Consider the following 15,557-nt stretch of genomic DNA (forward strand, 5'->3'; position numbering starts at 1 on the left):
CACCACATACCTCTAGTTATGCAGACAAGAAAAAGTCATGTAAAAAAAAGTAAAAGGTAAATTTTATCTTTCAATAGATGCCACCAGTGGCACAAAATACCAGAAAGCAAGAAATAACAAATAAGCACATGATATTTCTAAATTCCGTAAGTACTGCAATAGTTTATAGGATGGACGTAAAAGTTAGATTATTTTACTCAGAGCTGTCATCATGGCAATACAAGAAGTGTTTATGTCCTAGTGTTGGGACTGGCAGACAGAGCTCCAGCTGCCACCTGCAATCTAAAGCCTGGTACACACTTTCAATGATGATTGACCAATCACTGACCAATTTTACCACCTCCATATAGTATGAGGGTTTACCTACACAATCTGCTCATAGTATTCAATATCTGTTCACCCTCATACTACATGGAAATGGTAACAATTGTTTTGGACTTGTACAAAATGTACAAATTGGGAAGATGGGGGAAAGTTAAGCTATGTACATACATTACCTTGTGTGTACAGGTCTCCCCTAATGTCTTCAGCCTCCCCTCCAGTTATATGGATGCAGGGCAGTTTTTAGGCTAAATTTTACCCAGGGTGAGGGTGTAAAAATGTTGCCAGGAAGCCCCCCCCCCCCCTCCATGTGAAGCCAGTGACCGGTGTCCACAGTATAGGTTTGCCAGGTCTTGTTGCACCCAGTATAGTTACGCAGCTATAGATCCCCCTAGTTTAGGTAGCCAGGCATATGTGCCCCCAGTATAGGTAGCCAGTATAATTGTCCCCAGTATAGGTTGCCCCCGATGCTCACCTTCCCAGGTGAAATAAGTATAGGGGTACTGTATTACCTTTTACTCATTTCCACAAAGAGTTAAGAAAATAAATAAAAATGCAACAGTGGGGAAAGTCCATTAATTATATTTGATAACTAGGATTCTGCAGCGCTCTTAAACAGTCTATAGAGTCCAAACACAGTCCATAATTCTTATAGCCACAAGTAGTACATATAATCCTCTCACCGGATGTCGTTGCTGATTATATTATAGAGAATTTGACCTTTGACCTTTGACCTTTTATTTGATTGCAACTGTATATATTAACATGGTTTATTCTTGGTGCAGTGTGAGCGATGTTTGGAGTGGGCGGGATCTTCTCTGCCTGTCCCCTCTAGGTGGCTCTTAGGCTGCATCGCCCGTCTGCACTCCTCCCCGCTGGGTGACTACGACGGCTGATTTGGTATGGGGAGGGAACGGTGGTGGCCTAGGTTGCCGCTGCTTGCCTGCTCAGTTCCATTCGGCTGTGCTGATCCGCCCCCCCCCCCCCCTGTGTTGCCTAGTTGCGGTGGTAATTCTGTTAGACAGCGCAATGTTTACATCGCTGTCTGTTTACGGGGTGCCATGGCTGCAGGGTGACGTCAGGGGAGGTGGGCGGTGTTGGCAGGTCCTGGCCGGCGTGTATGACGGACGACGTCACGCTGACATTCTGCCAGCTGTGACGTAGAGGAGTCCTGCTCCCCATTAGGTCCGCGGACCTATAGGTGGAGCAAGTGACGTAGTCGGGGGCGAAGGAAGGGCGCATCCCCGATCAGGTGGTGCGCCTTGACACTCCTCCCACACTCTCCGCCTCGTATCACATGAGGTATAGGCACTCTTCTCATTGGTCCACCTCATATGAAACTAATTCTCCATCAACTCCGCTCCATGGAAGGAGCGGTGATTGGTTTATTCATATCCTGTAACGTGATTGGGTAAGATAGAGGGGTGGTTGGTATATAAAGAAGGGATATGTTTGAATGTATTGTCAGACTGTCATTACTTGAGAAAGGAGCTGCGCTCCAAAACGTTGTACTTTTATGACAAAGCTGAATAAAAAGAAGATATAAGCATTGAGAAGACGGTGCTGACTGCTTTATTTGAGACGGATAGGATTGGTTATCCTCATTGGCTGGCACGTCACTCCATTATAAGTCAGGGTGCATAACTGCATTTACAGACAGCCACAGATGTAATAACGGTCACCGTGCAGTTTCACACCATGTGCACTTCCACCCACATCAAATGAGCAAAATTCTTGCTCACCAGATATATGTGCTGACCAAGTTGGACCAGCTTGCACGCTTATGAATAAATGAGGTTCTCCCAGAATGTCTAAACCTTGTCCTTGCTCCACTGCACTGTACCCGGATCACACTAAAACTCAAAACAGTGGAACAAACATAGTGTAACCAAGTTTTTGAGGCTAGAATCTTCAAAAGCACCTCCACCTCAGTGCAAATGCCCACCAGTGCTCCTAGGCATGCATATAAAACAGATTGCGCTCACTGCATATAATGGCTGAGCCCAGAAGACCAGCATTAGCGCTTCTAGATGATTCCTCTAAGTGCGCTTCCACATGAATAACATTTTCCACCTTAAACTTAAAAAGATGTCTGCAAAGCTTTTATTTTCACATAAAATTCTTAAAATTGCACTCACAAAGATAAAAAGATATGCACATATCAAAGTTTCCAGTCTCACCGCCGCTGTAGCGTATTGAAGCATCTATCCCGCCTGCTGGAAGTCACGCTCTACCAATTTCATCATGTATGACTAATCAGGGGCTCCTCCAGGCTGGGCAAGACAGACGCTAAAGAACACTCCTTATGCAAATCACTTCCTTGTGACGGTGGTGCGTGAATGGCGGTGTGAATTCTTCACAATCAATGTGTACACCTGCAGCCTGCTCACACAGACACTCAATCACCTTGTACACCAGCAGCCTGCTCACACAGGCAGGCAATCTCTGTATACACCAGTGGTCTGCTCACACAGGCACGTAATCACTGTGTACACTAGCAACCTGCTCACACAGACACTCAATCACCTTGTACACCAGCAGCCTGCTCACACAGGCACACAATCACTGTGTACACCAACACCAGCAGCCTGCTCACACAGGCACACAATCACTGTGTACACCAGCAGCCTGCTCACACAGGCACACAATCACTGTGTACACCAGCAGCCTGCTCACACAGGCACACAATCACTGTGTACACCAGCAGCCTGCTCACACAGGCACACAATCACTGTGTACACCAACAGTCTGCTCACACAGGCAGGCAATCTCTGTATACACTAGCGGTCTGCTCACACAGGCATGCAATCACTGTGTACACTAGCAACCTGCTCACACAGGCATGGAATCACTGTGTACACCTGCAGTCTGCTCACACAGGCACATAATCACTGTTTACACCCGCAGCCTGCTCACACAGTCACGCAATCACTGTGTACACCAGCAGCCTGCTCACACAGGCACACAATCACTGTGTACACCAGCAACCTGCTCACACAAGCACGCAATCACTGTGTACACCAGCAACCTGCTCACACAGGCACACAATCACTTAATTGTCAGTCTGGTGTGAAAGAAATACAAGGGCTTGTACAGCCTAGGATTCGCAGGCTACGATCTCCACACAGATTTCCTAGAGTTCTCCTCAATACAGCAGACACCGTGCACCAGCAAACAGGGGCAGGAAATGTCACACAAATATATTTACACCATTTAAGAGTACAAACTGACTCACAGAGAAAACAAACCCTACAAATGTTGTTACATACAATGCATTGCATCGCAACGTAAATACGAGGCGTTATATGATCCTGCACCACAGTGCGGCAACAGGGTCATATGATATGCATAGGCCTGCCCCCCCCCCCCCCCCATTAGTGATATACTCCCTGCTGGGCAAGATGTATGTCACCAGGATTCCCGCCAGTCCGTGCTTGCATGCTGCATTTCATAGTGCTCCTGTCATGCACACTAAGGGCTCGATTCACAAAGCGGTGCTAACCCAGTTAGAGACTTTAGGCATGATAACCATTGCACCATGCCAGTGAAAAGCCAGTTTAGGTGTGATAAGTTTAGGCATGATAAGTTTAGGTGTGATAAGTTTAGGCATGCTAAGTTTAGATAAGTTTAGATCGCTTGCAAAGTCCCGCACGCAAAGCAGCGCCATTAAACTTTATACGAAGTGCACCAGTCTTTGCTAGCGTAAAACTTTTGATCAGCTGTGCACTGCGGTGCTAACGCAGTTGGTGCTTAAACTTATCACACCTAAACTTATCACACCTAAACTTATCATGCCTAAACTTATCACACCTAAACTTATCACACCTAAACTTATCATGCCTAAACTGAGTTTAGGCATGATAAAGGGCTTTTCACCAGGGTGCTAACTGTTAGCACCGCTTTGTGAATCAGGCCCCAACTGCGTTGCCCATTAGCTTGCATTATTGCATAATCCATGCGGTAGGAATGGTTCATGAGGTAATGCACTGCAGTCTTTGCATCGGCATTGCAGCACTTCAGGTGCACGGCGTTGCATTGCTTGAAGTGTGCAACTCTCCATAGACTTGTATGGCCTTTGCAGCAGGGAAGCAGCGGGAAAGAGTAGCGCAGTCTAGGGGGCCTTTAACCACTTGCCGACCGCACGCTTATACCGTGCGTCGGCAAAGTGGCAGCTGCAGGACCAGCGACGCAGTTCAGCGTCGCCGGCTGCAGGCTAATTAATCAGGAAGCAGCCGCTCGCGCGAGCGGCTGCTTCCTGTCAATTCACGGCGGGGGGCTCCGTGAATAGCCTGCGGGCCGCCGATGGCGGCTCGCAGGCTAAATGTAAACACAAGCGGAAATAATCCGCTTTGTTTACATTGTACGGAGCTGCTGCGCAGCAGCGCCGTAAGGCAGATCGGCGATCCCCGGCCAATCAGCGGCCGGGGATCGCCGCCATGTGACAGGGGACGTCCTGTCACTGGCTGCACAGGACGGATAGCGTCCTGTGCAGCCCGGATCACTGGGCATGACAGGTAGGAGAGGGAGGGGGGCAATTTCGCTGTGGAGGGGGGCTTTGAGGTGCCCCCCCCCCCCCCCCGCAACATGCCTGCAGACCGGAGCGATCAGGCCCCCCCTGCACATCATCCCCATAGGGGATCGCTCTGATCGCTCTGCGTGCCCGCTGATCTGTGCTGGGGGCTGCAGAGCCCACCCAGCACAGATCCCAACAAACAGCGCTGGTCCTTAAGGGGGGGTAAAGGGTGGGTCCTCAAATGGTTAAGGAACCTGATGCAAGAGGTATATCAAGGCTGCCATATTTTCACTTTGGCTGCAGGAGTGTCTGAATCCCTCATCTGAAATGAGCATAAAGCTAATTGTGTCAGATTTTTGACAGAAACACTGACATCTGCATGTTTGTCAAGGGTCTATGGTCATGGATATAGGTCCATATCTACACTAGGGCATTGCAGGTAAAGTGGTCACTGTACTATGAGTGATTATGGAACTAAAATAACTGAGAAGAGTTTTGTTAAATAGTACCATTTGTTTGCAAGGTTACAGCAGCCCTGTGTATTCAGCTAGCCTGGTAATGTATTGCTGGTCAGTCTGTCTCAATATTGGCTCCCTAATAATGTCCCTATGTTTTTTTCTGTGGTCTGTGTGTAAAGCCTTCTTTAACCTTTTGGGACCGCTGCTAGTAAATCCTAAGCCGCACTTGTGGCTGTCTAATCCTGATGTGGCGTAGGATTTACGCCACCTGCCATTTTCGCTCCCGACGCGATCAAGCGCAACCGAGAGGGGAGATAAGGCTGTCATATGACAGCTGACATTTCCCCCTCAGTGATCAGGACCCATCGCAATTGGCTCCTGATCACACGATCACTACAATCGCCAGCGGAACGTAGTGATCACTATTACAGCAGCGGCGGTAGGAGGGGAAGAAGAGGATCCACTCACCTTCCTGACGTTCCCCAGGCGATTGTTCCTCCCCTCTGCTCTGGCCGGTGTAATGTCTGATTGCGCTACCCGGAAACTCCCTTCCACACTGAGTAGCACGCATGCTCTGTGTGAAGTTAGTTATGCTGCTGATGGTAAAATAATAAATATCTCTGCTTCCACACATCATACACTCGTCAAATTTTCAGGGTAGGGAGAGGATCCCCCGAACGACCTCTATGCCAAATTGCAGCCCCCGAGCCCCGCTGGTTCAGGAGATAGATTAGAGAAACTTATCTTGGGAACCAGTGGGTCTCGGGGGCTGCAATTTGGCATAGAGGTAATTGGGGGGTTCCCCTCCCTACCCTGAAAAGTTGGGGAGTGTAGGATGTTTAGAAGCAGAGATATTTAGTATTTTACCATCAGCCGCGTAACTCAATAGGAACTGTGGCCGCACAGTCTCCTACTGCGCATGCGGGCAGCGCAAACCCAAAGGCAGCGTAATCAGACACAACACCGGCATCTCTGCTTGCTCTGATGTAAGTGTCAGGTCTCGGCTTGATGACATCACCCAGAAATTGATGACAACCCAGGACTTAAAGGCAGTGCGAGCAAGGATGCCAACCAGAGTAGAGGGGGCAAGAGCTGCTCATCGCTGTAGCCTGGGAGGTGAGTAAAGGCTGCTGGCATTTCGGGGGCCACATGACCACACAGGGGGCACCTAGCCTAGCTAGCAAAAGAGGGGATACGGCTGTCTGACCCCCCCAAATGTGCCCCCCCGCATGTAAATTGGCCTGGTTCTTAAGGTGGGTTAGGCACCAAGTCACAAAAGGGTTAAAGTTTACCTGAAGCAAAATTTGAATAAAAAGTTAGATACTTTACCCAGTAGAGGGATAATCCAAGCCCACCACTCAAGCGGGCTTGGATTATCTCTGAACCTATTTGGCAAGGGCTTGTCAAATAGGTTTGTCCAGGCATGCTCCTGTCCACATACAAGCATGGCTGCACTGTGTAGGCGCAACACAGCCTGCAACTGCGCAAAAGCACAGAGCCGCCATGCACACTTTTTCCTCTGTGCATGAGCGGCTCCATGCTACTGCACAGGAGCGGGCCATCAGCTAGTTCATGCACCAGAGCATGGTCGCAAAGAAGAAGAGGGTCCCAGTGAGCAGTGGTGGGCTCAAGAAGGATCAAAGAAGCTTCCTGCTACTGAGGTAAGTATCTAACAAGGTGAAAAAGTTAACATTTACTTGCCTGGGGCTTCTTTCAGCCCCCCCCTTAGTCTTTCAGGTCCCTTGCTGTCTTCTGAATCTTCTCCGTTGTGCTTTTGTCAGCCCAATTAAAGTCTGTGACCCTGCTGGATTAGGTGGTTTTAAACGGTATATACTTAGATTTGTCCCGGTTTTATTATATATTTTTATGCTGGGAGCGATTGATGCAAAGGGAAAAGAAGAGGTGACCTCTGAGGACCTATGAGGAAGATTATCGTGGTGGTGATCGTACTGGTGTCCTGATTGAGTTTTTCAGACCTTATAATTTGGGTCTCATCTAAACTTGGTAAGCCTGCACTTTAAAGGGTGTTGGGTGATGGAAACACAAATCTGGAATGCCCTGTAGCGCTGAGGTGACTGGAAGAGTTTTGATATAAAAGTCTATCTGAGGACTTTTTTACGTCTTGGCAGCAGATGGGACATTTTGGTATCTCCAGCGCAGATATAATAATGTATATGTGTTTTTATTTCATTTAACCCTTTGTGGAAATGGGTAAGGGGTACTTTGTACCCCTATACTCATTTCTCCTGGGAGGGGGGTGGGCATCTGGGGTCCCCTTCTTAAAGGGGACTCCCAGATGCCACCATGACCACCCCCCCCTTCAGGGAATCATAGCCCCCACCTCCTCCTGGGGCACTGGAGGTGGGGAAGAGCCCTTTGTCCGTGGATTGGACAAGGGCTCGGGGGGAGAGGGGAAGGCTTGGCCGCCCCTCTCCCCCAGAGCCCCCCCCATACCATGGACCATGCGGGCTGGTATAGGTCAGGATGCGAAGCCCCAGTCGGCCGGGGCTCCACATTCTGGCTATCCCAGCCTGCATGGGGGACAAGGGGTTACAGAGGCTCAGGAGGGGGGACCCCACGTCATATTTTTTTTTCAGATTTCCCACACTCAGAACATTCCCCAAAAATAAAAAGTTTTAATTTTTTTTAAATATTGTTTCCCACTATCTTTTTAACATATCCTGCAAATTTGGTGTTGATAGGATGTATGGGGCCTTTGCTATTAACTGCCGGGAAATATTTCCCACAATCTGTCACTGACCGGCATTTAAATGTATCATTTTTTTCTTTGAACTTTTAAAATCGATTTTCTCAAAAAGTATAAGGTCTTTTTGAAAAAAAAAATGTCCCCTTGCTCCCACTTTTCTTCTTAACATAACCTGCACATTTGGTGATTCTGGCATTTAAGGGGGCTTTGCTATTAACCCTTAAAGTCGGTGGGTTTTGGGCGACGGTAGCTGAATCCGAATTCGTGATCACGGGTTTAACACCTGTGATCACGGCCGAATTTGAGAGTAAAATTCGTATACAATCGAATTCGAATTCGTGATCGGTATCAATCTTCGAATTCGACTTCTGGATTCATAAAAAACTACCCGTGATCACGGGTAAATTTGAATTCGCGAATTCTGAGAGCAACCCTGGATATGTAGGCAAAACAGTCCTATCCTGGAATCTAAATATGAAACCAAATATTTTGCAGTAGGTCCCTATTTTAGTAGTTTTGACAACTACATTCTAACCATGCTACTTGATTTCAGAACACACCACCACTAGAGCTTGCAATAAACTGACAGACCACTGGCCCACACAGTACCTGTCAGATGTATATACTTTCTAGAAGTCTCAAGTGACTTGAACATTTGTCAGATCTGGCGGCTCAAGAAATATTTTATACCATGGGAATTGTGCTGTAAAGTACAGGCAGGGCAGTTTTTGACAACAGAACGTTTGTTAAAATTGTCAAGTTAGTATATAAGAACTAAGATAGCACTATGAGGCTCTAAATAAGTTATAGAACGTAATCTAAATCTAAAGGAAAAAAAAGGCCGCTCTTTATGAAGGTTTAGTCTCTAAGGGCCTGATTCACAAAGCCGTGCAAACTGTTTAGCACGGGTGTGCTAAACAGTTAGCACGTGAAGTGCCGTTCGCGGACTTTTGCGCGCGCAAAGTGCCGCTATTCTCGCGATCGCGGACTTGCGTGCGCAAAAGTCCGCGATCGCGCGAATGGCTGCTAAACAGTTTGCACGGCTTTGTGAATCAAGCCCATAATATACACATGAATAACCAGTGCAGCTTACCCTCGCTGGCGGTATGATTATTTTCAGATTTTATTGTCTAAAAGCAGTGCCATTTTTGCAAAAGCTTTTAAACCCTAAAAATCATACCACTGGATAGATCTGCTGCAGGGTTACCGCTCTGAGCTGTGGAGTTCTGTCACGAGTCTGACTCGGGGTTACTGCTAAGGAGGTTAAAGGTGGCCACACACAATACAATAAAACAATCTAACTTTATGGCAATTTGATACAAACAATCAATCCTACAGAAACATTGAACATTTGGGTTATTTTTTAATTCCTGTTTTTTTTTTTGTTTTTGTTTTTTTTAATAAAAGATCGGGGATAGTGGATGTTCCTGATTCATTGTTATTAACATTGAGTGTAGGATAGATTGTCAATTTCATGAACTAAACACCAGAGCAATTTTTTCCAGTTTTCAAAAAAAAAAATTCTATAATTGGGGAAAAAGTGAACATGTTTCAATTGGTCAGATTTTAAAGATGTTAATCAATTGAAAAGAAAATTGATTACTATTTTTGAATTGAAAATAGATTTTAAAATTGTATGGTGTGTGGCCACAGTTCATGCTGAATCTGTTGCACTCTGCATGCGGCATTTCACAACAGATTTTAAAATGAGCATCTTCCTATAACGTGTGTCACAACGAATGATACCTCATTGCCATCCATTAGTAATACAGGCATAGTGTGTGTTGTCACAACGCTTTAGCACAAAGCTTGGCTCCTGTTATTACGAGGGAACCCGATGTACCGCTGAGCCAATGCCCCAATGTAAATGGGTCCATACTCACAAAATTATTTGTGCATGTAATACTAGTCCTAATAAAAAATTGTCTGATATCTGTGCAAATAAGCCAGTCGATCGGCTCTGTTTTCCTGAAAAGTAAATAGAAGGCACAACTGTAACGATCGGTGTAACACAGAGAGGATCTGATTATTGGTGATCTGCAGTATCACCAAAAATACAGATATATACCTGATTATTGATGATCTGCAGTATCACCAATAATCAGATATATTACTAACCTCTGGACGCCTGAGAGATATGAGTGTTTGGTGCAACAGTAATACTTTGAGAACAATATCAGGACAGGTACAAAGGCAGTAAGGAATACTGCTAGAGTATGAGTACCTTTCAGCAGCCTGAGAATCTCCCGCAGGGAGGAGTCAGACTGGGAGAGAAAGGACCAGAGCGTGAGTGACACCAATAGGCGGATGTCACTGACTGATCTGTGAACTATCTCTAAACTGAGGAGATAGCTCTCAAGGTCGGACAAGCCAGGTCGGCAACACACGGTCATACAAAGTACAAAGACAGGAGGCTGATTCGGTAATCCTAAGGCAAGCAGGGTTTGGCAACAGAGTATCAGATATAGCGAAGTACCGAATCAGTGAACAGAAGAGTGGTCAGAAAAGCAGAAAGTCATAACAGATAATAAACAATGTCTAGTCTTGGGTGTGAGCTCCGTGATCATCAACACCCTGGAACTAGTCTGAAGTATAACAGAATGATAACACAAGTCCCTATTCTTGGGTGTGAGGTCCTTGATCATCAACACCCTGGAACTAGTCTGAGGTATAACAGAATGTTAACACAGATTCTGACAATAAGGTCTGAGTGCTACCACGTAGTGATCGCAACGGCAGACAACCAGCGAATGACCAGCACCCAGTATATATAGCCCAGCGCTCTCCAGCACCTCCCCTAAGTGCTGGACCAATGGGAACTGGTACAATCGTCAGCTGACCGCCTTGGTCAGCTGACTCCCTTCTGGCTGTCATAAAAGTTCTGCCTCTTAGTGCGCGCGCGTGTCCTTCTGAACCTGTGTGGACTATCAATCCCAGCCACACCAGACATGTCTTGCGTACCACCCGCCGCGCTGGACGCGGAGCCAGCCAGACCGCTATCAAGGCATGCGGCGGTTTCTCCGCGTTCAGTCATACTGCCAGATGTAGGCCTACGCGTGCAAACCGCCGCGTTGGATGCGGAATCAGCCGCCTTGTTCTGAGCACACGCGGCGGCTTTTCCGCGTTTTCTCACAACAACACTTTCATCTGGCTACGAAAACACTAATATTTTGGAGCTGGTCCGTTCAAAGGGTCATTACTTCTGTTTGTTCTGCAGCTGAATGAAGCAGATTTTACATCAGACTGTCATAGATGCTATATAGAAATCAGTCTTAAAACTGCAGCCCTTAAACTGAAAATAAAAACATGAGAATATGATACTAATGTTCTATTTACCATTAGTACTACACATACAATACAGTTACCTCAGTTTTTATTTTCATTTGAGGTTTGCTTTAAGGAGACATTAGGATTAGCTGTGGGATGAGAATAATGTTTTCACGGAAGGTGTCAATGTCAGTCAAAAAAAAAAACTAGTTTAGACCACACTGTAAATTGTATGGTCCCTCTTTCAGGGGCAATATGCTTTCAATCAATGCTCAGTTAAGCTCAGCATGGTTTTTCTTGTAGTACAATAATATGCCTTTTCATGAATGCATTCTTTCATTTATACATACATAGATTTCATGTTTTAAAATTTCTGACCTTTAATTTAAAAAAAAAAAAGTAAAATTATATGAGTAGATGTTAGTAATAATGATTTGCATTCTTTTACATTCAGTACTCAGAACAGCCAAATTCTTAAAAAAATTAACTTTTTAAAGCCTATCTGATCCTGCCCTCTGTTGCTAACCACTTCCCGCTGCATGTCTACATAGCCAGTGTGCGTGTGACCTTGTCCCCTCCCTGTTCAAGCACTATATTGTCATTGTGTGACACAATGAAATTACTTTTCACGACAGCCACAGAGATGTATTAAAAGAACATAAATGACAGCAACAAAGGTAGAAATAGATGAATTATACAAAGTATGCCAAATATTTCAAATATTAGCACCATAATTATTGTTGCACCCATTAATTAATAGTTTATAGCACATCACCAATACAACTTATTACTGCACATGTTTAATATAAAAATTACCTCAGAGAAGATTTAGAATTCAGAAAGTTTATAGCAGAGGGAAAAAATGTTTTTCAGTCTCTTTGTGTGTATGCAGACTGATGTACTGTACCTGATGATAGAAGCTCAAGAAAAAGGGCGAGTGTTATCTTTCATAATGTTTTTGGCCATTCTCATACAGCCAGTCTTATACAAAGGTTTGAGTAATGGTAGTTCAGTGCCGCTGTTGTGATTTGCCAAATAAAGCTAAGGTGTTGTCATCCCAGGACAGGTCCTCTGCAATGGTGACTTCCAGAAACTTAAAGCTGGAAACTATTTCCCAGGCATCCATGTCCACTATCTAACAGCTAGAATCGCAATGCCACTTCCTAGATCCATTGGTCCAAACACGTATATGCTAGGTTCACATAAGCTCTAGGTTCTCAACGTGTGGTACGTGTACCCAAGGGGGTACTTCTGATGGTTCCAGGGGGTACTCGGGCTTGCTATACTTAACTAGGAATAACAAATTTAGAGTTAAAGAAAATGATAAATCTTATTTAAACAACACCAAATTAGTGTTTTAGCTTATTAAAAGCAATAGTAAATGCTTGGAAATTGTTTAGAATCAATTATAATGTACTACGAATAAATATATATTTGTCAAGGGGGTACTTGTGATAATGTTTACTATGCTAGGGGGTACTTGGTGAGTACAGGGTTTTATACCAATAAAATGTTGAGAAACATTGACATAAGCAAGAGGGAGTGTCATAAAATAAAACAATGGACACCATACATACTGTCACATTTACATAGTTTGCTTGAGAGAATACATATGTCCATAAAGTTGTCATTACTATGAATTTTACTTCAACATTAGCACCATGTTAGTGCGGCATCAATTTGCTTGGTAATTTCCCTTAGGGAAAATTAGCATGCCGCCCAAGAGAACAGCCAAGAAATGGACAAAATACACTGCATGCAGCGTCACCCAGTCATGTGCAAACACTGGAGCGAATGCCACCACTGAACCTGATGTCTTAATTTTCAGAAGCGCTACCCCATCATGCTCTCAATGCTGACAACACCAGTGTGAACCTAGCACTAGTTTTAGATTAATTGTAAACTCACACAGCACAGAGTTTCAATGTTTTAGCTTATATAGTTGTATGCATGAATGATGCAAACATGCTAAATGAAACTGCTAATAAGAAAAATATGTCTCTTGCCAATAATTTCCTTCTAAATAATAATAAATTCCCTGTATGAAGATCAGATGTCTTGAAACACTGAATTTGACTGTATGTCACATGGAATCCAGGCAAGTGCAGAAACGCCAACAAGAAGAACCTCCAAATTTCTCCCAACATTTGTTTCTTTGAGAAATAAAGCTCTACATTTGTTTTGAATAGTGACCAGCCATTGGATTAGTTGACCAACCCATGCCTATGCTGCTTGGTGTGTATTTAAAGCAGACCTGAAGTACCTAAAAAAAAAAAAGAGTTGCATGTACCTGGGGCTTCTGCCAGCCCCCTGCAGCCACCCTGTGCCTGTGCCTGTGCCATCACAGAACGATCCTCCAGGGTCCTATTGGACAACTCTGGATTTGGACATATAGTATAAAGAATGTTTTTTTGGCTGTTTTCAATGTGACTTTAAATGGATTTAAACTACTTATAACAGTTTATACAAAACAGTTTATACAATACCCGGAAGATGCCGCCGGGAAGCTTTAGATGACGAAATGAGGGGGACATAAGAGAACGGGGGAGCGGTGGCCATCAGGACAGCTCACTATACATGCCAGCTTCCCCCGTTTCTCTGAAGATTTTTGGCTCTGGTATCCTTTAACAACAAAAACATGTAACAAACAAGTACTGTATATGTTGTACATGAAGACAACTTTGTATCTCTGAAATGTAACTTGAGTTGTTTGTAAGTAGGGGACTCTCTGTACTGATTTATTCATCAAGCGATCAGTTTGTTTTTCTCAGATTGGCTTGTCACAATTACATGTTCATGTAGAACTCTTGCTTCTGGCGTAGGCTGATTACACAAGCCAATCAGAGAAGTGTAAATCAATCACCTGGCGAATTGATGTTGTGTTTCTCCATGAATTCTCCTGGCTGGAGAAATTCTCTTATGAGAATGATTGTCTCTTCTTACCAGTAACAAGCCCACAGGTCAGAACTGCTTACCATTTGCTGTACGTTTTGCGACTTACTAAATAGAGATGTTATGGGCTAAGAATTATAGCCATTGAGCTAAGAAATGTAATCAGTAAGGGCATCATGACATGCTCAGTATAATCACTGTAGAATAGTATTTGGCTTGACAATAGTTTGCAAGTTTCGCCCTGTATAATCCAGCTAATGGAAAAAGGAAAAAGCCAGTAACCATAGAAACCAAACAATGCCAAGGAAGTCTGATTATGAATCAGTGCTGCTGCTGCAAGCCTGATACCTGCTTTGTATAATACAGTTGCTGAGGAAGTGTTCAACTTTGCAGACATGCCATGGTTTTTATGCACAGACATTTAAAAGATCAGCAAGCGAGGTTGTCTGTCATTGTCCTTATACACAAAAATACATTTCACACCACTGTGCAGGTGCTAAGTGGGTGCAAAGCTGTAGCAAAAATTTTTATTTTCTGTGCAATCAAAACGAAGCACATGCTAAAAGGAAAAGCAAGCTTAAAAAAAAATCAGTAAACACGTTTTCATTAGTTGAAAAATGTAATAAAAATAAACCTGGTTTCTTTAAGCCAAGGCTCTTCATGTTGCTGTTGGTATCTAATGATTTTTTAATCAAATTACTAAAAAGGCGCAGGGCAGGGTTACAGGTTTTAGTCTATGACGTGAGACTTGCTAGTGTAGCCTGCCTATGCCGTTATCTGTAAAACTTTGCAAACAACTAGTGATCAGTAACTATAGTAAGTTTAGAGCAGACTTACTGGTGGTGCTTGCACTGCTGTAGAGTGGGGAGTCTTCATGGGGCTGAGCTGTATTCAGCACCACGGATAGCTCTCCTGGTTCCACCACGCCCGGATCTGTCCTCTCCCATGCAGTGTGCGGGAACCCCTTCACCATCTCCTCTGCTGCTCTGCCTCTCCTTCCTTTTCCCGGCTTCCTCGCACAGTCTCCATCCACGCCTGGCTCTTTACTCAGCTGAATAACTGTATTCTTCGATCTTGTAAGAGCTGAAGTGACTGATCCCATGACTGATGAGCAAGTAGCAAATAAGAATATCAAAAGATACGGCAGGGTAAACGAACCTGCAGGCTTAACTTATTAAACGAGTCCTTTTCCTCCTTGTAGCAGCTCTTTATACTCTGTAGATAGATTTATTTTTAGATCAGCATTTTCTCTTTGGGTAAAAAATTATGACCTGTTTATTACCAAAGCACCTTTATTGATTTTCTAAAGTTTTTAGAAATGTCTGCATTCCAAGAGTTACAAAAAACACATAGCAGATAAGTTCCAATAATTGCTTATTACTATTCTCATTGAACTGCT

At 44.4% G+C, this 15,557-nt stretch overlaps 1 protein-coding gene across 2 annotated transcripts in view; it reads right to left on the reverse strand.

Moving 5' to 3' along the window:
- Positions 1 to 15,194, reverse strand: part of PDE1C (phosphodiesterase 1C) — a 1,357,122-nt gene extending 1,341,928 nt beyond the window's left edge. Inside the window, exon 1 of one of the 2 annotated variants that reach the window (XM_068236575.1) lies at positions 14,996 to 15,194. In XM_068236575.1, the coding sequence (XP_068092676.1) occupies positions 14,996 to 15,131 (136 nt within the window). In that variant the 5' untranslated portion in view covers positions 15,132 to 15,194. The remainder of the gene's footprint in view (positions 1 to 14,995) is intronic. The other variant, XM_068236579.1, reaches the window with a different exon arrangement.
- Between the last annotated feature and the right edge of the window lie 363 nt (positions 15,195 to 15,557).

This window comes from Hyperolius riggenbachi, chromosome 5 (genome assembly GCF_040937935.1).
Source record: "Hyperolius riggenbachi isolate aHypRig1 chromosome 5, aHypRig1.pri, whole genome shotgun sequence".
NCBI classification, from domain to species: domain Eukaryota; kingdom Metazoa; phylum Chordata; class Amphibia; order Anura; family Hyperoliidae; genus Hyperolius; species Hyperolius riggenbachi.